This window comes from Mandrillus leucophaeus, unplaced genomic scaffold (genome assembly GCF_000951045.1).
Source record: "Mandrillus leucophaeus isolate KB7577 unplaced genomic scaffold, Mleu.le_1.0 Scaffold231, whole genome shotgun sequence".
Taxonomy (NCBI): Eukaryota; Metazoa; Chordata; class Mammalia; order Primates; family Cercopithecidae; genus Mandrillus; species Mandrillus leucophaeus.
In genome coordinates, this window is record NW_012102377.1 from 973,189 (window position 1) to 1,000,834 (window position 27,646).

Below are 27,646 nucleotides of genomic sequence, written 5' to 3' on the forward strand. Positions count from 1 at the left end.
CCCTTAACATTTTTTCCTTCATTTCAACTTTGGTGAATGTGACAATTATGTGTCTTGCAGTTGCTCTTCTCAAGGAGTATCTTTGTGGCATTCTCTGTATTTCCTGAATTTGAATGTTGGCCTACCTTGCTAGGTTGAGGAAGTTCTCCTGGATAATATCCTGCAGAGTGTTTTCCAGCTTGGTTCCATTCTGCCTGTCACTTTCAGGTACACCAATCAGACATAGATTCGGTCTTTTCACATAGTCCCATATTTCTTGGAGGCTTTGTTTATTTTTTTTTTTACTCTTTTTTCTCTAAACTTCTCCTCTCGCTTCATTTCTTTCATTTGATCTTCAGTCACTGATACCCTTTCTTCCAGTTGATCGAGTTGGTTACTGAAGCTTGTGCATTTGTCACGTAGTTCTCATGTCATGGTTTTCAGCTCTATCAGTTCATTTAAGGACTTCTCTACATTGGTTATTCTAGTTAGCTGTTTGTCAAATCTTTTTTCAAGGTTTTTAGCTTCTTTGAGATGGGTTCAGACTTCCTCCTTTAGCTCGGAGAAGTCTGATCGTCTGAAGCCTTCTTCTCTCAACTCGTCAAAGTCATTCTCTGTCCAGCTTTGTTCCATTGCTAGCGAGGAGCTGCATTCCTTTGGAGGAGGAGAGGTGTTCTAATTTTTAGAATTTTCAGCTTTTCTGCACTGCTTTTTCCCCATCTTTGTGGTTTTATCTGCCTTTGGTCTTTGATGATGGTGATGTACAGATGGGGTTTTAGTGTGGATGTCCTTTCTGTTTGTTAGTTTTCCTTCTAATAGTCAGGACCCTCAGCTGCAGGTCTGTTGGAGTTTGGTGGAGGTCCACTCCAGACCCTGTTTGCCTGGGTATCAGCAGCAGAGGCTGCAAAAGAGTGAATATTGCTGAACAGCAATTGTTGCTGCCTGATTGTTCCTCTGGAAGCTTCGTCTCAGAGGGGTGCCCAGCCATGTGAGGTGTGAAGTGTCAGTCTGCCCCTAGGTGGGGGGTGTCTCCCAATTAGGCTACTCGGGGGTCAGGGACCCACTTGAGCAGGCAGTCTGTCCATTCTCAGATCTCAAACTCCATGCTAGGAGAATAACTACGCTCTTCAAAGCTGTCAGACAGGGACATTTAAATCTGCAGTGGTTTCTGCTTCCTTTTGTTTGGGTATGCCCTGTCCCCCAGAGGTAGAGTCTACAGAGGCAGGCAGGCCTCCTTGAGGTATGATGGGCTCCATCCAGTTCGAGCTTCCCAGTGCTTTGTTTACCTACTCAAGCCTCAGCAATGGTGGGCACCCCTCCCCCAGCCTCGCTGCCGCCTTGCAGTTCGATCTCAGACTGCTGTGCTAGCAATGAGGGAGGCTCCATGGGCGTGGGACCCTCTGAGCCAGGTAAGGGATACAGTCTCCTGGTGTGCCATTTGCTAAGACCCTTGGCAAAGCACAGTATTAAGGTGGGAGTGACCTGATTTTCCAGGTGTTGTGTGTCGGTTTCCCTTGGCTAGGAAAGAGAATTCCCTTCCCCCTTGTGCTTCCCAGGTGAGGCAATGCCTTGCCCTGCTTCGACTCTCACTCGGTGGACTGCACCCACTGTCCTGCACCCGCTGTCCGACATGCCCCAGTGAGATGAACCCAGTACCTCAGTTGGAAATGCAGAAATCACCTGTCTTCTGTGTCACTCACACTGGGAGCTGGAGGCTGGAGCTGTTCCTATTCGGCCATCTTGGAACTGCCATCCAACACATTTTCTTTATCCAGTCCACTGTTGATGGGCACCTGGTTGAGTCCATGTCTTTGCTATTGTGAATAATGCTGCAGTCGACATACAGGTACATGTATCTTTTTGATAGAATGATTTCTTTTCCTTTGGGTATATTACAAATGGTGGAATTGCTGGTCAAATGGTAGTTCAACTCTCAGTTCTTTTGAGAAGTCTCCAAACTGCTTTCCACAGTAGTTGAACTAATTTACATTCCTACCAATAGTATACGTAAGTGTTCCCTTTTCTCTGCAGCGTTGCGAATGTCCGCTATTTTTTGACTTTTTAACAAAAGCCATTCTCACTGGTGTGAGATGGTGTCTTATTGATTTGCATTTCTCTGATGATTAGTGATGCATTGCATTTTATGTTTATTGGCCATTTGCATGTCTTTTTTTAAGAAGTGTCTGTTAATGTCCTCTACCCACTTTGTAATGGAGTTGTTTTTTGCTTGTTGATATAAGTTCATTATAGATTCTAGATACTAGACATTTGTCAGATGCATAGTTTGTGAATATTTCCTCTCATTCTCTAGGTTGTATGTTTAGTCCATTGATAGTTTCTCTTGCTGTGCAGAAGCTCTTTAGTTTAATTAGGTCTCGTTTTTCAATTGTTATTTTTGTTGCAGTTTCTTTTGAGGACTTAGCTATAAATTCTTTACCAAGGCTGATATTGAGAAGAATATTTCCTAGGTTTTCTTTTAAGAGTTTTATACTCTGAGGTCTTACATTCAAGTCTAATCCATCTTAAGTTGATTTTTATATATAGTGATACTTAGTTCCCCAGTTTCATTCTTCTGCGTATGGATAGCCAACTATCCTAGCACCCTTTATTGAACAGGGAGTCTTTTTCTCATTGCTTATCTTTTTTTTGGTCAACTTTTTCAAAGCTCAGATGCTTGTGGGTGTGGGTCAGCTTTTGAATATGTTGCTGGATTTGGTTTGCTAGTATTTTGTTGAGGACCTTTGCATGTATGTTCTTCAGGAGTATTAGCCTGATGTTTTCTTTCCTCTTTTTTTTTTTAATATTGTGTCTCTGCCAGGTTTTGGTATCAAAATGATGCTGGCCTCATAGAATAAATTAGGGAGGAGTCTCTCATCCTTGCTTTTTTGAAATAATTTCAGTAGAATTGGTGCCAGGTTTTTTTTTTTAATATGTCTGGTAGAATTTGGCTGTGAATCCGTCTGGTCCTGGCCTTTTTCTTGTTGGTAGGCTTTTTATTACTGCTTCAATTTCAGAACTTGTTATATTGATTTGTTCAGGGTTTCAGTTTCTTTCTGGTTCCATCTTGGAAGGTTGTATGTTTCCAGGAATTTATCCATTTCTTCTAGGTTTTCTAGTTTGTGTGTATAGAGGTGTTTATAATAGTCTCTGAGGGTTTTCTTTTTTTTAATATTTCTGGGGGTCAATGTTATGTCCCATTGTCATTTCTGACTGCGTTTATTTGGATCTTCTCTCCTTTTCCTTCCTTCCATCCATCCTTCTGTCCATCCATCCATCCTCCCTCCCTCCCTCCTTCTCTTCTTCCCTCTTTCCTTCCTTCTTTTCTTTGTTTTTTTTTTTTTGGCAGTGTCTTGCTCTGTCACCCAGGCTGGAGAGCAGTGATATGATCTACTTCCCAGGCTCAAGCAATCCTCCCACCTCAGTTTCCCAAATAGAGTAGCTGGGTACTACAGGCACATACCACCACACCCTGCTAACTTTTGTGTTTTTGTAGAAACACGGTCTCCCAATGTTGCCCAGGCTTGTTTTGAACTCCTGGACTCAAGCAGTCTCCCCACCTCAGCCTCCCAAAGCTGGGATTACAGTTGTGAGCCATCGCACCTGGCCTCTCTTTTTTCTACTAGCAATCTTATTTATTCTTTCAAAGAATCATCTTTTGGTTTCATTAGTCTTTTATATGCTTTTTCTTGTCTCAATTGTATTCAGTTCAACTCTGATTTTGGTTGTTTCTTCTGCTGGCTTTGGGGTTGATTGGCTCTTGTTTTTCTAGTTCCTCTTGGTGCGATGTTAGGTTGTTAATTTGAGATCTTTCTAACTTTTCAATGTGGGCATTTAGCACTATAAACTTTCCTCTTAACGCTGCTTTATCTGTGTCCCAGAGATTCTGGTATGTTGTATTTTTGTTTTCATTGGTTTCAAAGAATTTCTTGATTTCTGCATTAATTTCGTTGTTTTTACCCAAAAGTCATCCAGTTGTTTAATTTTCATTTAATTGCATGGTTTTGAGAGATCTTCTTAGTACTGATTTCTGTTTTTTTTTTATATATTGTGGTCTGAGAGTGTGGTTGGTATGATTTTCATTTTTTTGAATTTGTTGAGTATTGTTTTATAGCCAATCATGTGGTTGATTTTAGAGTGTGTGCCAGGTAGAGTTGGGAAGAATGCATAGTCTGTTATTATTGGGTGGAATGTTCTGCAGATGTCACTTAGATCCATTTGGTCAGGTATCACATTCAGGTCCTGAGTATCTTTGCTAGTTGTCTGCCTTGATGATCTGTCAGATACTATTAGTGGAGTATTGAAGTCTCCCACTATTATTGTGTGGTTATCTAAGTCTCTTCATAGGTTTCTAAGAACTTGTATTATATATCTGGTGCTCCATTGTTGGGTGCGTACATATTAGGATACTTAAGTCTTCTTGTTGAATCGAGCCCTTTATCCTTATTTAATGCCTTTATTTGTCTTTTTTTGTTCTTTGTTGTTTTAAAGTCTCTTTTGTCTGAAATTAGAATAGCAACCCCTGCTGTTTTTTGTTTTTTTTGTTTGCTTGGTAGATTTTTCTCCATCCATTTTCTTTGAGTCTATGAGTGTCATTGCATGTAAAATGGATCTCTTGGAAGACAGCATACCATTGAATCTTGCTGCTTTATCCAGCTTACCACTCTGTGCCTTTTAAGGGCAGCATTTAGCCTGTTTATGTTCAAGAATAATGTTGTTATGTGCAGATTTGATCCTGTCATCATTTTGTTAGTTGGTTGTTGTGCAGACTTCATTGTAGTTGCTTTATGGTGTCAGTGGTCTATGTGCTTAAGTGTGTTTTTTGTGGTGGCCAGTAATAGTCTTTTGTTTCCACGTTTAGCTTAAGGACCTCTTGTAAGACATGTCTGGTGGTAACGAATTTCCTTAGCATTCATTGTCTGAAAATGATTTTATTTCTCCTTTGCTTATGAAGTTTAGTTTGTTTGGATATGAAATTTTGGATTGGAATTTTTTTCTGTAAGAATGCTGAGTATAAGCCCCCAGTCTCTTCTGGTTTGTATGGTTTCTGCAGAAAAGTCCACTGTTTGCCTGATGGGATTCCCTTTGTAGGTGACCTGCCCCTTCTCTCTAGCGGCCTTTAATTTTTTTTTTTCATGTTGACCTTGGAGAATCTGATGACCATGTGTCTTGGTAATGGTTGTCTTGTATAATATCTCACAAAAGTTCTCTGCATTTCCTGAGTTTAAATGTCAGCCTCTCAAGGTCAAGAACCTAGCGAGGTTAGGGAAATTTTTGTGGACAGTATCCTCAAATATGTTGTCCAGGTTGCTTGTCCTCTCTCCCTCTCTTTCAGGAATGCCAAAGGTTTGCTACCTTTACATAATCTCATATTTCCTGGAGATTTTGTTCATTTTTTTTTCTTTTTTTCTTTGCTTTTGTCATTATTTTTTGTTTGAAGAACTCGTCTTCATTTTTTATTTGAAGAACCAGTCTTCAAGCTCTGAGATTCTTTCTTCAGCTTGATCTACTCTGCTGTTAATTGTCCCACTTGTATTATATGATTCTTGTAGTGAGTTTTTCAGCTCTAACAGATCAGTTTGGTTCTTTCTTAAAATGGCTATTTCCTCTTTCAGCTCGTATCATTTTATTAGATTCCTAAGATTCCTTGGATTTGAATTCAACTTTCTCCACATCTCAAACATCTTCATTCCTATCCAAATTCTGAATTCTGTATCTGTCATTTCAGCCATTTCAGCATGGTTAAGATCCATTGCTGGGGAGTTAGTGGGGTTGTTTGCTATTAAGAAGAAACTCTGGCTTTTTGAGTTTCCAGAGTTCGTTCTTATCTGTATAAGCTGGTGTACCTTTAATATTTGAAGTTGCTGTACTTTGGATGGCATTTTTTGCTTTTGTATTCTTTGATGCCTTTGAAGGTTTGACTGTGGTATAATGTGGGGTCAGTCAACGGTCTTCATTTCTGGAAGATTTCAGGGGGCCAAGGCTCAGCTCAACACTACTGGGCAGCTTGTTCTAACCCTTAGCGGCTGAGACCAGACCTATGGCTTTGTGCTCTGGCCCCTCGAACTTACGTACTTGCTGCATTGGAGGAGCTAAAATGTTTCTGGTCAGCTGGTAACAATGCTGCAGTGGGGGATGCCAGCTAAAGCACTTTGTTGAGGCAGTGGCTGTGGAGTCCATCCTTGTGTGTGTGTGTGCCAGCAGCAACAGTGGCATGATGGGTGCACATGCTTGTGCCAGGATGGACAGCAGTGATTTGGGGTGCACTGCACACCAGCAGGGGTGGGTGGCAGAATCTTCATGGGGGCAGGGCAGCAGTGGGTTCATTTTTTTTTTTTTTTGAGACTGAGTCCCGCTCTTCTTGCCCAGGCTGGAGTGCAATGGCACAATCTTGGCTCACTGCAACCTCCGCCTCCTGGTTACAAGTAATTCTCCTACCTCAGCCTCCCAAGTAGCTGGGATTACAGGCACCTGCCACCATGCCCGGCTAATTTTTTTGTATTTTTAGTAGAGATGGGGTTTCACCATGTTGCCCAGGCTAGTCTTGAGTTCCTGACCTCACGTGATCTGCCTGCCTCGGCTTCCCAAAGTGCTGGGATTGCAGGCTTGAGCCACCATGCCTGGCCATTCAGTTTTATAATGAATATTTTTCCTAAGGCTTAGGGAGAACACAGAATTTAGAGTCAGGTAATTGACTGGCTGTGTGGTCTTTGAAAAATTGCTTAACTTCAGTGAGCCTCAATTTCATATCTCTGGTGAATATAATACCTACTGTATAAGGTTATTATGAGATTGAAATGCAAAAATGTTAAATGTAAAGCATTTAGTGTAGTGATTAATGTAATATGACTAAATGATAGATTTTTTTTAAATCTCTTGACATGGTTGATCATGTTAACTGATACAGTTTTAACTTCTATTTTCTGGTCCGTGATGACTTGGGAAATATAAGATAATGCTTGATGTGGAAAAAACTTTGGATAACCTTTACTCATATTTCTTGCTTGACATAGCTAAAGAAAATTGAGTGGGGGACAGCTGGCGGGTGTGTTTTTTTCTTTATGCAGCAATAGGGTTATTTTAAACTTTGTCAGTGATAAATTTTTAATAGAGTAGATAAGAATCTAGCAGGAGGCTCTTTCCTGGCTTCTTTGAACCTGCCCTCCCCTGAGGCAAGTCAGATTGCAGTTCCAAGGCCTAGACTTACTTAACTTTGGCCTCCTTATGTTTCCCAAGGCTTCATGATAAAGATGCCTGTTCTAGCTGTGGTTTCTGCTTTGTATTGTCTCTCTTTTTTTTGCCCCAAATATTTCCATTTTTATTTTTCTTATTTTTACAAACAAATGGTATGTGAGAAGTACATTTCAACCTGTAAAACATTATGGTGATGTTAGTTATTCTTTTGTTTTTCATTGTTTTCTTTGACCAATGAAAAAATGAAATCTGTTTTTCTTTGATTTTCTCTGACATTATAGGCACTTTGGTTTCCATTATTGGAGGCAATGATGGCTCCTCAGAAGCTGTCCAGTTCAGCCATTCCTCATCTACACTCTGAAGGTAAGTTCTTCAGAATTCAAATGACTGAGTCCACCTATATCATCAATCCAATATTTGTCTGCAGAAACTATCAGGATAGTATCTTTTTTCCAATAGCATATTCTTATGATTTTCCTTAATGAAACCATACAGTATGGTTGATCTCATCTTTTATATTTCTTTCTGTTGTTCCACTCCTATAATTTATCTTAAATAATGGTAGTCTTTATAACTTGTCAACAGTTAATTTTAAAATCTCAAATAGGCCTTGGTTAGCTAAGTTTCTAAGAAGCTGTATAAATCCACTGTTTTCCACAGACTCACAGGAAAAACTGAAAACTCTTATTTTAAACTAACCTTAATATTAATATTTTGTTATAACAGCTCTGAAATCTTTGACCATGCAAGTTTTAAATAGCATGGCAGCATTTATTGCCCTTCCATCAATCTTGCAAAGAATTTTACAGGTGAGTTAAAAGGGGTGAATATTAAATATTGATTGATTACAACTAACATTTTAGTGATAATAGTCAATTGGGCTAATGTGTAAAGGATCTCAAGCATAATGCAGCTAATTTTTGGCAATAGCTAAATATGTAAATATCTAACTTCTGACCCTCATTCTTGAATCTTTTCTGTCATTTTATTGGTGTGACTTTGCCTGACATAAGCTGGTGACCTTCAGTTAGGGCATGCAGCCTTCAGATATTCCCTGTTGCCTTGGGATATAGATATACAAGTTTCCTATTGGTTTGATAACTGGGAGGCAGTTATCATTTCTTTCCAGCTGATTATAATTTTTAGATTCAAAAAAGAATCTAAAAATTAATACAGGAATTTCCTAAGCATTGGTTGTTATTTAGGCTTTCTAACTCATCCTAAAATAATTTTTGTCTTGAATACTCATCCTTGACTCTAAATTCTAGCTGGCTTTGTGTCCAAAGCTTTTGTAGGAAGCATCATTTCAGTTTGTTTCTTTCAGCAAAAAAGCCTGAACCTTCTCAGCTTCATCAAAAGAGAACACTCAGAATACTCCAAGATACATTTTTAGAAAAAAACCTGTGAGCATTCTTGGGGGAACAATAGGAATCATACTCAGAATCCATTTTGTCTTTCCTCACTTTATTCAGTATAGGCATACATGTGCATGCACCCTGCCCCCCCACACACACACACACAAAACAAACCATAATATGATGCCATTAGTCCTTATAATTTTCAAATGATTTTTATTCAATCAAGAGTGTTCCTATCAGTTCTCTTTTAAGACTCACCAAGCTCTCCTTCCCATCTGATATTAAGCTTCTGGGGTTTTTCTGATAAAGAAGACTACATCCTGTAGTCTTTGTCATCACATGGTATACTATCATTTAGAATGCTTTTGTTTTTTTGAGACAGTTTCACTCTTGTTGCCTAGGCTGGAGTGCAATGGTGTGATCTTGGCTCACTGCAACCTCCGCCTCCCAGATTCAAGCGATTCTCCTGCCTCAGCCTCCCGAGTAGCTGGGATTAGAGGCATGTACCACCATGCCTGGCTAATTTTGTATTTTTAGTAGAGACAGGATTTCTCCATGTTGGTCAGGCTTGTCTCGATCTCCTGACCTCAGGTGATCTGCCTGCCTCGGCCTCCCAAAGTGCTCGGATTACAGGCGGCAGCCACCGTGCCCAGCCAGAATACATTTTTACATGTATTATTTAATTTGATCTTAACAGTTATCATGTGTTGAATAATTCTTTGATATAGACTGCTTCACATATCCATTTTAAAGCACATTACTTATGAGGTTTCTAATCATATATAAAGTAATGTATCCAAAGGGCAGGAATACTTTTCCAAATAAGTTAGAAGAAATGAAATCGTAAAGCCAAATGGGTTCTCTCTGTGTTATACATTTTGCTTTCCATTGAGCTTTAACCACGTTATGATATGTAAATTATAACAAAAACATGTTTTTCTCTTGACAAAAACATGATTTTTAAAGTTTTTTATATTTCAAGACTTTGGAATCTAGAAGTCTCTTGATATTTGAAAATTTTCACTTTATTTTGAGTTATACCGGCATTCATTATAATTTTTTCTTATCATTTTCTACTTTCAATGGTTGTTAACTCCCACTTATCAGGAAGGTATGCTATTTCTTAAATTCCTCATTTGCATGTTTGTGATTACTGTAATTATGCTACCTTATATTTGTACAGATATTTTTATTTTTCAAAGTGCTTTCACAGATATCATTTCATTTGAAGCCCACAACAATCTCTTGAGGTAGGCAGGGCTACTATAAACATTTCTGTTGAAGAAAGAGGAAACTGAAGTATAGAGAAGTTGAGTTCTTAACCTATCATTAGCGGCAGAACTTGGACCACCCCCTAAGTCTCTCACTTCCTAATTTGTATTCTTTTTTTATTATGTCATGTAAGCTTTTTTTATTTGTTTATGTCCCTGGTCTTTTGAGTTCATTATTAATTAAATATATTAATTGTACATTATGCTGTTTAGATGAAAGGCATAGTTCTGAACCCATAATAGCTCTTATCTGAGAGACAAAAAAATGTTCTGATACAACTATTCATAGGGCTCTATGCAAGTAATAGTGGCCACCTTCAGGATTATCTGCTCTGAATATAGGATAATTGCCATACCTACATTTCTATACTTAATCTGCATAAGAGCAGGAGCAGCCATGGGAAAGTGTCACCCTGCCTCCTGTGTCCAGCTGATTGACTCAGGGTGAGCAAATGGCCTAAACAAGGCCGATCGGTGTGCTTTCCAGGACATTTTAGAACTGAACTTGGAAAAGACCTGTAAGTCTCTCATTAAGTCTCTGGATTACATCAGGTACAAATTTCAGGAGTGGACAGTTCCTGTTTTTCCATTATATGGACTGGAAGAGTGAAAAAGCATAATCTGTAGAGAGAAGGAGACGAATGTAGTAGACTCTAAGAAGAGACACACCAACGGATAAATGTATAAAGAGGATTCAAGGCATAGAGACCGGGAGAGGAGGCGACCTGGAGAGAAAAAGCTGATGCACCTCAGTCCTTCATTGTGACTCTTGAGACTTACTAGCATTCCTCTTTTTGGATCTGTGAAATACCCTAGCATCTTTACAATAATTAACTTTTTTGAGTAAGTTAGATTGAGTTGTATTTATGACTATATATGACCAAAGGAGTACCAATAAAAGTGTATACCTGAAACAGACTAGGGAATTTGGAAAGATTTCCTGGAAGAGGAGATGTCTGATTCTTAAAAGAGTCTAAGGAAATCAAGGAAAGAAAGGAGGTAGGATTTATTGTATATATACAAAGACTTTGAGGTGAAAGCATGATACATTTGGGAAGTTACAAGTTTTTTAAGTGTGCTCAGAACATAGGATAAGAATAAAGAAAAATCACGGAGCTGAAATTTGAGAGATAGGCAGGGACTGTGTCTTTAATTGCTTGGTAATTCATGATAAGGAGTTTGGATTTTATTCTAAAATCAGTTGTCATCAAGATTTTTAGCAGAGGAATGACTCAGACACAAGGGGAGGGGAGTAAAACACAGGGCTGAAAATGAGGATTTGGGGAAAGTCTGCTGATAGGATTCCCTGTGCTCCTCTTCCCCCTTCCAGCAGCCATCAGACGCACTCACTTCCCACGAAGGAGACAGGTTCATTTTCTTGAGACACTGAATGATCTCAGAGAAATAAACCCTAAATAGATTGATGCTTCAAGTTTTCCTCAAGAAAATGGCTGGCTAGCTGTCCTGTCACTCTACATGGAGTTGCATCAGTCAGCAAGCCTCAGTTACACAACCAGACCTTTCATTCAGGTTTAGTATTTCTATTATTAATTACTAGAGCAGTATTAGATTTACAGAGACATTAAACAGAAAATACAGAGAATTCCCTTTTACCCCTTCTCCCTCCCACACGCAGTTTTGCCTACCATTAACGTCTTTGTGTTAGTGTGGTGTATTTGTTACAATTGGTGAATTAATACTGATACATTATAATTATTAACTAAAATCCATAGTTTACATTAGGAATCACCCTTTGTGTTGTACAGTTGTATGGGTTTTGACAAATACGTAGTGTCCTATATCCACCATTACCATATCATATACTGCTCTAAAAGGCCCCTGTACTCCACCTATTCATCCTCCTCCCTACCCTAATCCCCTGGCAACCACTATTTTTTTTTTTTTTGAGACAGAGTCTCACTCTGTCACCCAGGCTGGAGTACAGTGGCGTGATCTCTGCTCACTGCAACCTCCACCTCCCAGGTTCAATAGATTCTCATGCCTCAGCCTCCCAAATGGCTGGGATTACAGGCATACATCACCGCACCCGGCTAATTTTTGTATTTTTAGTAGAGATGGGGTCTTGCCATGCTGACCAGGCTGGTCTTGAACTCCTGGCCTCAAGTGATCTGCCCACCTCTGCCTCCCAAAGTGCTGGGATTACAGGTGCGAGCCACCATGCCCGGCCCACTGATTTTTTTTTTAACTGTCCCTATGGTTTTTACCTCTTCCAGAATGTCATATAGTTGGAATCATAGAGTGCGTCGTCTTTTCATTTTGGCTTTTTTCACTTAGCAATATGCACTTAAAGTTCTTCCATTTCTTTTGGGGGCTCGATAGTTCATTTCATTTTATCTCTGTGTATTCCATTGTATGGATGTTCCACAGTTTTGTCTATCCATATACCTATCAAAGAATATCTTGGTTGCCTTCCGGTTCTGACAAATTTCAGTAAAGCAGCTATGAACATTCATATGCAGGCTTTTTGTGCGGACTTAAGTTTTAGACTCATTTGGGTAGATACCTAGGAATGTGATTGCTGGATTATATAAGACTATGCTTACTTTTGTAAGAAACTGCCAAACTCTCCTCCAAAATGTCTATACCATTTTACATTTCTGCCAGCACTAAATGAATGTTCCTGTTGTTCCATATCTTAGCAGCATGTGGTATTGTCAGTGTTTGGGGTTTTAGACATTCTAGTAGATGTGTAGTAGTCTTATAATCGTTTTAATTTGTAGTTCTCTTACAACATGTGATACTGAGCTTTTATCTGCTTTTTGAAGTGTTTGTTTTCTTGTTGGGTTTTAAGGATTCTTTGTATATTTTGGATAAGGTTCTTTATCACATGTGTGTCTTGCAAATATTTTCTCCCATTCTGTGACTGGTCTTTTAGTTCTCCTAACAGAGTCTTTCACATAGCATAAGTGTTTGCTTTTCATGAAGTCCAATTTATTGACTTTTTCTCCCATGGATCATGCTTTTGGTGTTGTATGTAACAACTCATCACCAAACTCAAGGTTACTCAGATTTTCTCATATGTTTTCTCCTAAAAGTTTTGTATTTTTGCATTTTACATTTAGAGCTATGATCCATTTTGTGTTAATTTTAGGGGAAAACGTTTGGTCAGTGTTGATTCATTTTTCTGCATGTGGATATACACAGTTGGAACTAGTGCCAACACTACTTGTTGAAAGGACTGTCCATTTCTCCATTGAATTGTCTTTGTTTAGTTGACTATACTCACATGGGTCTACTTCTGGGTTTTCTGTTCTTTTACATTGATCTATTTTCTGTTCCTTCACCAATACCAATGCTATCTTGATTACTGTAGTTTTATAATAGGTCTTAAAGTTAGGGAGTGACAATCGTCCAACTTTGCTGTTCTTCATTATCGTGTTGGCCATTCCTTGTCTTTTGCCTCTCTGCTTTAAACTTCAGAAACAGTTTGTTGATATCTACAAAGTAACTTGCTGGAATTTTGATTAGGAATACATTGAACTTATAGCTCAAATGAAGAACTAACATTATAATAATATCAAATCTTTCTGTTCAAGAACATGAAATATTTCTCCATGTATTTAGATCTTCTTTGCTTTCCCTCATTAGAGTTTTTTAGTTTTATTCATACAAACTTTATGTATATTTTATTAGATATCTAAATATTTCTCTTAGGTACTAATATGAAGTGTCTTTTTAATTTTAAATTCTAACTGTTGATTGCTGGCATATTGGAAACCAATTGACTTTTGTATAATTACCTTGTATCCTGTAACTTTGCTACAATCACTTAATTGTTTCAGGTTTTTTTAGACAATCATGTCATCTGCAAACAAAGACAGTTTTATTTCTTCCTTCCCAATCTGTATATATTTTATTTCCTTTTCTTGTCTTATTGCTGTAACTAGAACTTCCAGTACAATGTTGAATAGGAGTGGTGAGAGGGGATATCTTTTCCTTATTTTCTGTCTTAGAAGAAAGACATCTGGTTTCTCACCATTAAGTATGATGTTAGCTGTAAGGTTCTTATAAATGTTGTTTATCAAGTTTAGGAAGTGTCCCTCCCTTTCTTGTTTGCTCACAGTTTGTCTGTCATGAGTGGGCGTTAGATTTTATCAATTACAAATTCTGCATCTACTAATATGATCATGTGATTTTTCTTATTTAGCCTGTTGATGTGATGGATTACAGTAATTTATTTTTCTTGTCTTTTTTTTTTTTCTTTTTTTGTGGAGAACGGGGTGTTGCTGTGTTGCCCAAGCGGGTCTCACCCTGGGCTCAAGCCATCCTCTCGCCTCTGCCTCCGTAAGTACTGGGATTACAGGCATGAACCACTGCACCCAGCCGATTAATTGATTTTTAAATGTTGAACCAGCCTTGCATACCTGGGATAAATCCCACTTGGTTGTTATGTATAATTCTTTTTATACATTACTGGATTCAATTTGCTAATATTTTGTTGAGAATTTTTGCATCTGTTCATATAGTTTCCTCTCTTGTAATGTCTGTGGCTGGTTTTGGTATGAGGGTGATGCTGGCCTCAGAGAATGAGTTAAGAAATGTTCCCTTAGCCGGGCGCGGTGGCTCACGCCTGTAATCCCAGCACTTTGGGAGGCCGAGGCGTGCGGATCATGAGGTCAGGAGATCCAGACCATCCTGACTAACACGACGAAAACCCATCTCTACTAAAAATAAAAAAAAATAAGCCGGGCGTGGTGGCAGACGCCTGTAGTCCCAGCTGCTCAGGAGGCTGAGGCAGGAGAATGGCATGAACCCAGGAGGCAGAGCTTGCAGTGAGCCGAGACTGTGCCACTGCACTCCAGCCTGGGCGACAGAACGAGACTCTGTCTACAAAAAAAAAAAAAAAAAAAAGAAAAGAAATGTTCCACCTGCTTCTGTTTTCTGAAATAGATTGTAGACAGTTTGTATAATTTCTTCCTTAACTGTGTGTTAGAATTCCTCATTATTTTCCTCAGCAGTCCCGGTGTTTAATGCACGTCAAATCCTCTCTACTCTATCTCCTAGAATATTTTAGGAGCTAAGTTTTTTCTTCCTTGCCTTTTCACCCTTACCGCAGCCCCAGTCACACCTGTAAATATAAACTCTTTTTGAGCCCTACCTTCATATTAGCTTACCCCCTAGGCTGTGAGTTTTATAAAAGCAGAGATCATGTCTCCCTTGTTCACTATGTTATCTACAACACCCAGTGCCGTGCCTAAAACATAGTATATGCCCATTAAATATTAGTTGACTCCCTCACCTAATGTCCTTGTATAGTTCTCAACAGTTTACAAATCACTTTAGTATTCATTATCTTCTTTGATCTCTAACTGTGCAAATTAAGCTGGGGATGTAGCAATACCTCATATCTCTCATGAGAAAAGTGCCACTCAGAAAGATCAAATAACTTGTCTTAGTTTATTCAGTTTTGAAATGGGAGCCATTAGAATTAATCCAGGTCTACTAACTTCAAGTTTTAGGGCTTTTCTTCTGTATCTAACACTAATCAAGGCGTTTCTCATGCCCACCTCACTTTATCAGATCCCCACTGAAAAATGTAGGGAACAGCAGTTACTTAGATGCACAATTGCTCAGATACAACTGAAAAAATTAGTTTTTCCAAAAGAAGTGGTCACATGATAACAGGTTCTTACAGATCTTGATCTTCACGTGTTTATTCAGACTGATGCCTGGGACCCAAATTACACCGTCTTTTTTTATGAATATTAGGTGATAACATTTTAAAGACTGTGTTTATGTTGTATACATTCTATCTTCACTCTATGGCAGAAGTAATTTTTAGCTTCTGAGAAGCTGTTTATTACTTTCTCACTGAGGAAAGGCAAACAAATTATAGACTCTCCTGTTTAGGGCATCATTGATATTTTAAAGCAGTGCTCAATTAATAAAGATTTTTATTTTAAACATACACATACATGATACAGTAGGTACCAGAAAGCAATAGGAAAAAAAAAGTGGTCATCACATCTTTTCTAGTGTGTGTCTTGAAAAACACATTTACATGGGTAACCAAGTATGCTCTTCCTTCATAGTTTGCAAACAACTTAAGAGAAACCTCAGCATTTATTCATTGCTGAAGAATCTAGCTGACATCTTTGGAAAATAATTTGAAGAGCTAGTGGTTTGGTGCATGCTGTGCTAGAAGCTTTGAGCTCCCTTTTGCATTCTATAATTTATATGTTGTCGCAACATGAGATTGTTTTCATGATTTTGCTTTTAAATTATGTATATTACAGTGAAATGTACTGACATAAATATAGAAATGACCTATAAAGATTTCTTTTTCCCAAAATTTAACCTTTTAAGACCTCTTTGTTCTCCAAACCACCTTTGTTGTAAACACATGCCAGAGCTCTAGTGTCATAGTGGATCCACATATTATAGTAAATATTTTAATAGAGTTTTCTAATAAGATATTGTACCATCTGTTGATATTTGGCAAATGTGTACTTATTAAGAACTTGACCAAATGTATAATTAAGCATTAACAAGGGTCTATTTTTATGCAAAGAAAATAAAAAGAAAAAATTGTCCAGTGGGTATATGGCTTTGAGTTGTTTTTCTCTGAAGGACTAGTCTGAGATATCTGTATCTTGCCTTTTGTAAATGATTTCCACATATTTGACAGATATCTTTAGCTTAGTGATATGATCCCTAGCTGTGAAATAGAAATTTTTTCTATTAAGCTTAAGTGATTTGTTCAAGCCCAAACTTGTTAATTTGATAATTACTACACATAGTTATTTTGTGCCTTGGATTTCTTCAGCATAACCCTAGCAGTTGAAGAGGCCAAAGAAACCTCTGGCAGACAATCTCATGCTGCTCTAGACAGACTCAAAGCACTGAAAACCAATCTTAGTTAGGAACTGCACGACCTATTCTGCAAGAGCCATCACTAGAACCCAGAAGAGAAAAATAAGCAAATCCTGAGACAATTCTTGTACAGGTTTTTCCTGCTTCCATAGGCCTTTTTGCCTTCTGGACTCACAGTTAACTCTTAACAGTACCAAGACTCCCTAAGAAATAGCCAGACATGTTTCTCATGTTTTCCAGCAATCATTAATTTATTATTTAGTTACCTGTGTTAGAAACCCATATATTCAAGCAAGAAGTAGTTTATTACTTAGTTTATTAGTTTTTGTATCCATACCTGGGAGACCAGTATAGTGTGGTTATTAAAAGCATGATTTCTGAAGTACCTAGATTCAAATCCCATCTTATCTGCTTGATAGTTTTGTGACTTAGAGAAGTTTTTGTAACCTCTTTAAGCCTCAGTTTCTTTACTCACAAAACCTGTTGAAGGAATTTAGTAATGTGGTAAACATAAAGTGCTTAGTACTGTACTTGGCATATGCTACTCACTTAAAATAGCAACTACTTTTATCACAACTGTGTAGCTGGATTCTCCTATTTGGCATGGAAAAGAGTCATTTATGTCATATATAACTTGATATTAGAGAAAAGTAATAGACTTGACTCATGTGTTCACAGTTTTAAAATTATTAGTCTAGCCAAAGGTCAGTGAAGTGAGCACATACATATGCTGATGGGGATAAAAATCCTAAAATAAACTTTGGTAGAGCAATTTGGCAATATATATTGATAGCCATGAAAATGCCCTTTGAGTCTATAGTTTTCTGTCTAGAAATCTCTAAAGAATCAGAGATTCCAGTTGAGATTTGCAGCCACTAGCATTTGATAATAGTGGCTGGAGTTTGGGAAAGGGGAAAAGTGAAATGTTCAAAGCAGAAAATGAATAAAACATGATATTTTCACATAATTTATATTCTGTACCTATTAAGAAATATTTGTAATGTGTCACAAGAGTAGAGAAAAAAAAAGAAATATTTGATGGTATGGAAAAGTGCTCACAATACACCATTGAGTTAAAAATATTTTGTAAAATACTCCAATTTTATACACTAAAAAATATATCCCTCTTTCCCTTCCTTTTCTCACCTCTCCCAGAAACAAGACTAGAGAAATATACATCAGAATATCAACAGTGTTTATCTCTGGTTGGATTTCAGTTTTCGGTGTGGTTTTTGGTTTTTTGTTTTTTTGTTTTTCATTTTTTTGTTTTTTGTTGTGTGTGTGTGTGTGTGTGTGTTTTTTTTGGTACACTTCAGTGTTTCCAAAATGTACATAATAAACAAGTTACTTGGCATACTTCATATGAAATGCAGTGGAGGGAACATTGGATATCTAGGTATCTGTTGTTTATCAGTAGTGACTTTACTGAAAAAAACTTCAAAAAACTGAGAGCTGTTTTCTCAGAACGTGTTTGTCTCCAAAACTGGTGCGATTTAGTTGGTTAGGGGCAGGAGGTGGCTAAATGGGATCACAGGAGGAGTTGCTGGACAGATTCTGGGTATTCCTGAGTACACTGGTTTTAATGTAACAGATAAATAAGAGTGCAAAGAGGGAGAGTTGCTGTTTTATATGAAGGAGAGGAAGCTTCTTGCAGAAACAAAATAAAAGTAAAGTTTAATTAGACTTGCAAGGATTGTTAAGAAAGGGGCTTGGGTAATTTAAATTTTGTTTTTCAAAAATATTTGAGATGATCAGAGGAAGACTATGGTACATTTCCAGTGGAACATTCGTGGAAGAATAAATATTTTGTGACTGTAGAAAAACACTTAAAAGCATTTGGCTTTTTCAGATAACTTAACATTTTAAAGTAATTTTAAAATACAGAATTATAACAGAATTATATTTTTTTCTAATTAGGATCCAGTTTATGGAAAAGGAAAACTTGGAGAAATCCAGGGACTTATTCTGGGAATGTTAGATACCTTTAACTATGAACAAGTAAGTAAGCTACTTGTTACATCTAAGTCTGTCCTAAGGTAGAAAAATGCTATTTTCTTTTCTTTTGTACCTATACTTAAAAAAAAAGTTACCATCTATTTACTGGCAATTAAGTAGACTGAGGTGTATGTGTGTATATTTATTTCAGTTTTTAATTTCTCTCACCAGGCATGGTAGCTCATACCTGTAATGCCAGCACTTTGGAAGACTGAGACAGGAGGATTGCCTGAGGCCAGGAGTTCGAGTCCAGCCCAGGCAACATAGCAAGACTCTGTCTCTACAAAAAATAAAAATAATTAGCTGGGCATGGTGGCATGTGCCTATAATTGTAATTACTCAGGACGATCAATTGAGCCCAGGAGTTGGAGGCTGCAGTGAGCTATGATTGCGCCAGGTGACAGAGCAAGACCCTATCTCTAAAAAAAAAAAAAAAAAAACTCTTGACCTTGATTTGTGTACACACACACACATTTCAGAATGTAGAAATGCGTCTAATTCAAATTTAGTTTAATTCATTCACAATGAAACAAGTATCTTTTTTTTCAAAACGAAAGTATGACAAACTTTCTGGAAAAATAATTTAGTACAAAGCTATACCACATGAAAAGGAAGGGTCAACATGAATATAGAAAATTGCAAAATAAAATTAAATGAGTATTATTTTAAACATTCTGAAACAGATAGTTGTCACTAACCATTGTATTAGTCCGTTTTTATGCTGCTGATAAAGACATACCCAAGGCTGGGCAGTTTACAAAAGAAAGAGGTTTGTTGGACTTACAGTTCCATGTGGCTGGGGAGGCCTCACAATCATGGCAGAAGGTGAAAGGCATATCTCACGTGGCGGCAGATAAGAGAGCTTGTGCAGGGAAACTCCCCCTTATAATACTGTCTGCTCTCATGAAACTTACTTGCTATCATGAGAACAATACAGGAAAGACCTGCCCCCGTGATTCAGTTACCTCCCACCACACGTGGGAATTCAAGATGAGATTTGGGTGGGGACACAGCCAAACCATATCACCATAAATGGTCATTAGTCTTCCCTTAACTCAAAATTGTCTTTAGCTTTAAGTCTCAGTAAGTGCCAGTCTGGTGTACGGGCTTTTTTCTTAGTGTACTGCAAAGTGACTCCTGAAGCCACCTAGGAAAAGTACCATTTAGGTCTGTTGGAGACAACGTCTGCTTTTTTTTAAAGAATCTGTGAGAAGAAAAAGGAAAATCTGGGTGACAGCTTTTCTTAGAATGTTGTAAGAATTGCAGTTTGGCTATGTGTAGCCCAGTGAAGCTTAATACTCCTACAGGCACAGATTCCACGTTAGCAGAAGTAAAGTTGAGTGCAAGGCAGAAAATGTTTACCAATTTTGGAACTATGAAAGAGGAGAAAAACGTGATACTGATTGGAAAGAATGAGACTATTAGAACGAAAAGTTTTGCGTTACAGGTGAAGTTAAAGAGCTAAGCTGTATAGCAAGGAGGGCAGGCAGTACCTAGCTCTATCTTCCCCTTCAGGACTGAGAGAAAAGAACCCAACTACATAGCCAGATGATATATACCAATGTTAAGAATGAGATATGGTTCAAAAACAATACTTTATAAATACATAGAGCCTTAAAATGACTTAATGTGATAGCTGTTAAAATGTCTTTATGTGACTTAATGATAGATGTCGTGGTCTTGAGTAGATGCAAATGACTTCTAAGTGCTGATCAGGAAAATGTTATCTCTCTGCCCAAGGAAGATGAAAATGGAGTAGTGGCCATTAGCTTTACTAGTGAAAAGATATTTGAAACATTACCATGAATGCAGTTTCAATAAAAAATCTGGGATTCAGACTTAGCTGTATTCTTTATTACAACACTCTGAGCCATTCAGAGAGCAGTTATTATATAAATGTAATAAATAGATTTGGGCTTATCTAGTCATTTGAAAGCCATCAATACTGAATTAAACTGCAGAATGGCAGAGCTCACATTTCTCAGTAGAAACTAATGACAGACTTGAGAGTCTCATAATGTATACACTCACCATTACTCTGCACATTGAGGTTAACCGCTTGAATTTGTGAGGTTTTGATTTTTTTTTGTTTAAACAATTTTATCCCTTTATAATGTGTTCCAATTTTAGTTGTTGGTAGTTGAAAACTAAACAAGTGCTATTCACCATCCATCTCCTCTATCTCTTTCATTTTATAACCTTTTGTTTGTTTGTTTTTTGTTTTGTTGTTTCATAGACCCTGCTGGAAACAACAACTAGCCTTCTAAACCAAGATCTCCATTGGTCATTGTGTAACCTGAGAGCTTCGGTCACCAGAGGACTGAATCCCAAACAAGATTACTGCTCTATATGTTTGCAGCAGTACAAGAGACGCCAAGAAATGGCTGATGAAATTATTGTCTTTAGGTAAGAAAGGGAAATAAATGTTACATGTATGGTACACGTACATCTGTGGCATTACCAGGCAAGAATACACATGGATACACAGACAGGCAGTCATTCTAGCAATGAACATGATAGGCAAGTTCCTGCTCTCACAGACCTTACATTCTGCATTGGGGTGGAGGTTGGGGTGCCCAGGCGAGACATAAATACAGAGGAATAAGAGCTTTGGAGAAAAACAGAACGCAGGACAAATGGATAGAAGGATGACGTGTTCAGGACAAGTGCTATTGAATGAGGGATGGCATATCTGAGGACGTGACCTTTGAGCAGAACAAGAGAGGGAGGAGCAAGGGTGCTGAGAGGTGTTTGGATTCTGAGTATCCTTTAAAGGTAGGGATAATTTGCTGGTGTATTAGATGTGGAATATGAGAGAAAAATGAGTCTTTGGTCTGAGCAATTGGGTAAACATGTACCATTGTCTAAGATGAAGAAGATACAAGGAAGTGGGGAAATCAGGAGTTTCGTCTTGCACATGTTAGGTTTGATATGAACTCTTAGACATCAAGTAGGGATGCCAGCTAGACAGTTCTTCAAGTCAGAAATCTGGAGATGTGTTGAGACTGGAAAATTTTAATTTATAAGTTGTCAGCATATGATATTTAAGCTACATTGCAGAGAAGAACCCTAGTGCAGAATGAAGGTGTTGGTCTCAGGAGCAAAGACAGCTCATCTAGAATGTAGGGATAGAGGTAAAAATATGGCCATGGAGCCAAACTTTCTGAGTTCAGATATTGACTCTGCTACATGCCAGCTGTGAGACCTTGGGCAAGTTATTTAACTTCTTTATATTTTAGTTTCCTCATCTGTAAATAGGATAATAGTACCTACCTCCTAGGGTTTTGTGAGGATTGAATGAAATGATTTATATAAGGCACTTGTAACAGTGCCTGGCATGAGTAAGCACTATCTGAGTGTTAGCTCTGCATGAAGATTGGTAGACTTGATGGTTGGAAGAGGAAGTAGTTCTCTTCACACGAAGAGCCCATTCAGGCGAGAAATATTTATTGAGCACCTGCTATATGTGAGCTGCTATTCAAGGGGATAGGATACAGGATGAATGAAACAAAGGATCTACCCTCATGGAGTTTACATTGTAGTGTCAGGGATAGACCATAAGCCAACAAGTGTATATGCCAGATACTGATAACTACCACGGGGGAAAAAAAGGTTAAAGGAGATACAGAATGTTTGGTGGGGGGTGCACATATTTTATATAGGTTGGTCAGGGAAAGGCTTACTGTTAAGGTGACTTATGAACAGACAACTTAAAAATTAATTAATAGAAAAATAATTAATAGTTACATGAATAAAAACAAGCTATGCTATAGAGAAAAAGGAATGTTGGGAGCTACTAATTTATAGAGTAGCCTGGAAAGCCTTCTTGTTTAAATGACATTTGAGGGGATCTACAGGAAGTGGCCATGCAACCTCAGAAGAGAGTACACCAGGCAGAGGAGCCAAGTGCAGAGACCATGAGGCAGGAGAGCCTTGGCATTCTTGAGGAGTAGTGAGTGAGGAGGCTAGCGGCACCTGAGCAGCCAAGGAAGGGGACAGTGAAAGAGACTTCAGAGGAGCAGAGGCCAAATCATGTAGGAGCTGGCCCAAGTCTAACTCATTTTTATAATGAAAGTGAGACTTTTACTCTGAGATGCGAAGCCATTGGATGATTTTGAGGACTGGGGCGGTGACTTGATCTGACCTATGTCTTAAGGATTACTCTGACTGTTGTGTTAAAGGACTAGAGAGATCAAGGGGGAAAGCAGACGGATCAGTTAATATATATATACACACACAAACACACATACACACACAGAGATAGGAAGAAAAAAGAAAAAGAATATAAAGACTATAGAAAAGAAAAGGATTGATTTCTGAAATGTCCAACATTTTAGGTTAGAGAAATGAAGACAAATCAGTGTAGATGGCTGAGAATTATTCTCAGTACTCAGCTTCTGGGAGGCTGATTTGGTTATTTAATGTAATCAGTAGGGAATTTCTTTATATGAATAGTGTAAGGATTTACTACAGCAGTGACATTTTTGTAAATGTTTAATCAAATCACAACCCTTGCCTTGAATTTGGTGATCAGACCATTCATGTTATCAAGCTACTTAAATAGTTACGATTTTTTCCAGTTGCCTTTTTAAATTTTTTTTTTTTTTCTTTTTGAGATGGAATCTCATTCTGTCTGCCAGCCTGGAGCGCAGTGACGCAATCTCAGCTCACTGTAACCTCTGCCTCCTGGGTTCAACCGATTCTCATGCCTCAGCCTTCTGAGTAGCTGGGACTACAGGTGTGTGCCACCACACCTGGCTAATTTTTTGTTTTTTTTGTTTTGTTTTGTTTTTTGTTTTTTTGAGACAGAGTTTTGCTCTTGTCACCCAGGCTGGAGTACAGTGGCACGATCTTGGCTCACTGCAACATCTGCCTCCTGGGTTCAAGCAATTCTTCTGCCTCAGCCTCCCAACTAGCTGGGATTATAGGTACCTGCCAGCACACCCGGCTAATTTTTTGTATTTTTAGTAGAGATGGGGTTTCATCATGTTATCCAGGCTGATCTCAAACTCCTAACCTCAGCCGATCTGCCCGCCTCGGCCTCCCAAAGTGCTGGGATTACAGGCATGAGCCACCATGCCCAGCCCCCCGTTGCATTTTTTTCAGACTATCTGAAAATGCCATCCGATTTCATAGTTTGGTAAATGAACAGAAGTTCAACTCATCCTTTGAGTAGTTTGTAGTCAGAGAACGGTGATTTGTTTGTACTCACAACATAAGTATACAAATATATGAATGTGGATTTTTAAAAAGAGAGGACAGCAGCAAGTACATTCCCTTTCTTGTTTCTTACCCTGTACAGCCATCAGTGCCTTTCTACTTGTTAGATATTTTTATTGCTTCTCAGTACACTTACAAGCTTATGTTTATGGATTTTGTGATAATAAAAAGAACACATTCGTTGCCTTCATTTTGCAGCTGTGGCCATTTGTATCACTCATTCTGCCTTCAAAACAAAGAATGCACCATGGAAATTGAGGGCCAAACAAGATGGACATGCTACAAATGCAGCTCAAGTAACAAAGTAGGAAAACTCAGTGAAAATTCATCTGAAATTAAAAAGGGAAGGATAACCCCATCACAGGTAAGACTTGTTTTCGTGGCAAAATGGAGATGGTCTTTTCTTACCAATGTCATTTGGGCCTGGTTTTCATTTTCTTTGGTTCCCATAGGTCTCAACAAATTTACCTGATGGGTATTGGGTACATGAAGTGTTCTTTTCAGTCCTATTTAGTGTTTGAAGAGCCTCTCCTCTCTACTCAGTACAGAACAAACATGAATTTGAGAGCAACAGATGACATTTTCTGCCTTTAAAAGGCTGAAGATCTAGTTGGACAGATGAGGTGTACACACATGAGCCTGTTTTTAAGACCCTTTGACAGAGTAACAGCCCAGCAAGTACGACTGAATACTTCCAAGTGCCAATGAATACCTACATGATAAGAGTGCAGAATTATGACTTTTAAGTAGGGCTGATGATGGACAAGGTATATGCACATATGCTCTTTCACTGCCTTTGGAGTCTGACTGCTGGACTAGATGATAATTTTATGTATTTTACAGCCTTTTTTTTAAAGCAGGCAGTGGAGCAGAATTTGAACTCTACCACTTGATAGTTTTTAGGAGAACAGAGCTTGACAACACAAGGGGTTCAATGTGGAGAAGTTACTGGGACTGGGACTTGATCATTGTGCTCTACTCAGCTATACTTCCTCTTTGCAGTAGTATCATATTTTCGGCTTCCCGTTCCTTCCTCTGTGCTACCCTATCCTATAGTTGGCCCTCACATCACATAGTGAAAAGTTGGGCTTGTTACTTTTCTCTTTTTGTTTCTTTTTTTTTTTTTTTTTGAGATGGAGTCTCGCTCTGTTGCCCAGGCTGGAGTGCAATGGTGTGATCTCGGCTCATTGCAAGCTCCACCTCCTGGGTTCATGCCATTCTGCCTCAGCCTCCTGAGTAGCTGGGACTACAGGTGCATGCCACCACGCCTTGCTAACTTTTTGTATTTTCAGTAGAGACAGGGTTTCACTGTGTTAGCCAGGATGGTCTCGATTTCCTGACCTCGTGATCTACCTGCCTCGACCTCCCAAAGTTCTGGGATTACAGGCATGAGCCACCGCACCTGGCCTCTCTTTTTGTTTCATCGGCCGTCAGCATTGTATTAGAAGCAAAGCCTGAGAAAACCTCGTGACTAACATCTCTCCAGATAACAATGTAGAATTTCTACTCTCCAGTGGTAGCCTTTCCATTTATACCTTCCTCAAGCTTGTATTGAACAGTGTGATAGGCTCTTGCCTGGTGCCTAGGGATACAATGGTAGACAAGGCAAACATGGTCTTGTCTTGCAGAGTTTACAGTCAATGAAATTATAAAAGGATTTTTAACTAAGTACTCTCAAGTTTTTTCTGACTCCAATTCAGTTCAATTCTAATACTACCTAGAGTTAGAGACTCCATAGTTTAAGGGTTCAGTTCCGTAAGACAGTCCTCACTTTAGATGCCAGTCACAAAGTACTCAGGCTACCTACTTTTGTCTGACTTGGCTGCAAATTCAGTGGTCCCCATGACCCCCTCTCGGGTTCCATAATTCACTAGGATGACTCACAGAACTCAGGAAACACTTTATTTACATTTACCAATTTATTATAAAGGGTGCGACTGAGGAAGAGCCAAATGGAAGAGATGCATAGGGCAAGGTTGGGGAGGGGGATGAGGAGTGGTAGAGATTCCATGCCCTTTCTGGGCCTAGCACCTTCCTAGCACATCAGTATCTACACTAACCCATAAACTCCTCAACCCCACCATTAACAGGTTTTTTTGGAGGTTTCATTATGTAGTCATGCCTGTTTAAATTATTGGCCGTTTATGATTGAGCTCAATCTCCAGCCCCTCTCCCCTCTGCACAGGTTGGGAGATGGGGCTGAAAGTTCCAAACCTGTAACCATTGCTTGGTCTTTCTGACACCCAGCTCCCATGCTGAAGCTACCTAGGGGTCTCCAGTCACCAGTCATCTTATTCTCTTGCAAAAGACACTCTCATCACTCAGGAGATTCCACTTGTTTTAGGAGCTGTATGCCGGAAACCTAAGACAAAGGCCAAATATATGTATTTTTATTATACCGCAAGTACTTACAGATGAACTATGCTGTAAGATAATGAGTAGATATAAAATAGGTATGAGGGATCATGGAAGGCTTCCAAGAAGTGCCATGTTAGCTTCCCTTGAAGGGAAAAAAGAGGAGTAAGCTAGACAAGTTTAAGTACAAGGGTAGACAGCAAGGGGAGTATTGCAGGCAGAGGAAACAATACATGGAATAAACACAGAACTAGAAGGTAAGCAGAATGGAATCAAGAGGGTCAGAGAGAGTGGTATGAGGTGAGGCTTATTAGGCAAGCAGGGACCAAGTTAAGTACTTACGTGTGCCAATACTTATGGCATTATATTTTTTCATTGGTAAGTATAATGTTAACTGTAGAATTTTAGTATGTAACCTTTATATCATGTTTAGGAAATTCCCTTTTATTCCATGTTTTCTTGAGAAATTTTTCATGAATTGGTATAAAATTTTGAAAGCCATTTACACTACATTGGTGGCCCTCTTCCCTTATTCCCCACACCTCCTGCAGCGAAGAAAGGTAATCTGTTTCATTGAATTTCTTCCTTCTCAAGCATCAAGAAAAGGGAAACCATTTTATTTAATTTTATTTTTAAATTTTTTATTTCCATAGTTTTTGAGGAACAGGTGGTTTTTGATTACTTGGAAAAGTTATTTAGTGGTGATTTCTGAGATTTTGGTGCACCCATCAGCCAAGCAGTGTACACTATGCCCAATGTGTATTCTTTTATCCCTCACTTCACTCCAGTCCTTCCCCCCTCCCTGAGTCCCTAAAGTCCATTGCATCCTTCTTATGCTTTGCATTCTCATAGTTTAGCTCCCACTTATAAATGAGAACATAAGATGCTTGGTTTTCCGTTCCTGTGTTACTTCACTTAGAATAATGGTCTCCAACTCCATCCAGGTTGTACAAATGCCATTATTTTGTTGCTTTCTATGACTGAGTAGTATTCCATGGTGTATGTATACCACATTTCTTTATCCACTCCTTGGTTGGTGGGCATTTTAGGTTGGTTCCACATCTTGCAGTTGCAAATTGTGCTGCTATAAACATGCATGTACAAGTGTCTTTTTTGTATAATGACTTCTTTTCCTTTGGGTAGATACCAAGTAATGGAATTGCTGCATCCAATGGTAGTTCTACTTTTAGTTCTTTAAGGAACCTCCATACTGTTTTCCATAATGGTTGTACTCGTTTACATTCCCACCAGCAGTATAAACGTGTTCCCTTTCCACTACATCCATGCCAACATCTAATATTTTTTTATTTTTTAGGGCCATTCTTGCAGGAGTAAAGCGGTGTCTTACTGTGGTTTTAATTTGCATTTCTCTGATAGTTTAGTGATGTTGAGCATTTTTTCACATGTTCAGCCATTTGTATATCTTCTTTTGAGAATTCTCTA

General features: G+C 38.5%; 1 protein-coding gene across 3 annotated transcripts in view; it reads left to right on the top strand.

The window, feature by feature from the left end:
- The window catches only part of VPS8 (vacuolar protein sorting 8 homolog (S. cerevisiae)), a 245,287-nt gene that overhangs the window by 168,682 nt on the left and 48,959 nt on the right, over positions 1-27,646 (top strand). For all 3 annotated transcript variants that reach the window (XM_011981868.1, XM_011981866.1, XM_011981867.1), the window contains 5 exons: positions 7,452-7,533; positions 7,897-7,979; positions 18,551-18,631; positions 20,865-21,034; positions 24,047-24,212. In XM_011981868.1, coding sequence (XP_011837258.1) covers positions 7,452-7,533; positions 7,897-7,979; positions 18,551-18,631; positions 20,865-21,034; positions 24,047-24,212 — 582 coding nt within the window. The remainder of the gene's footprint in view (positions 1-7,451; positions 7,534-7,896; positions 7,980-18,550; positions 18,632-20,864; positions 21,035-24,046; positions 24,213-27,646) is intronic.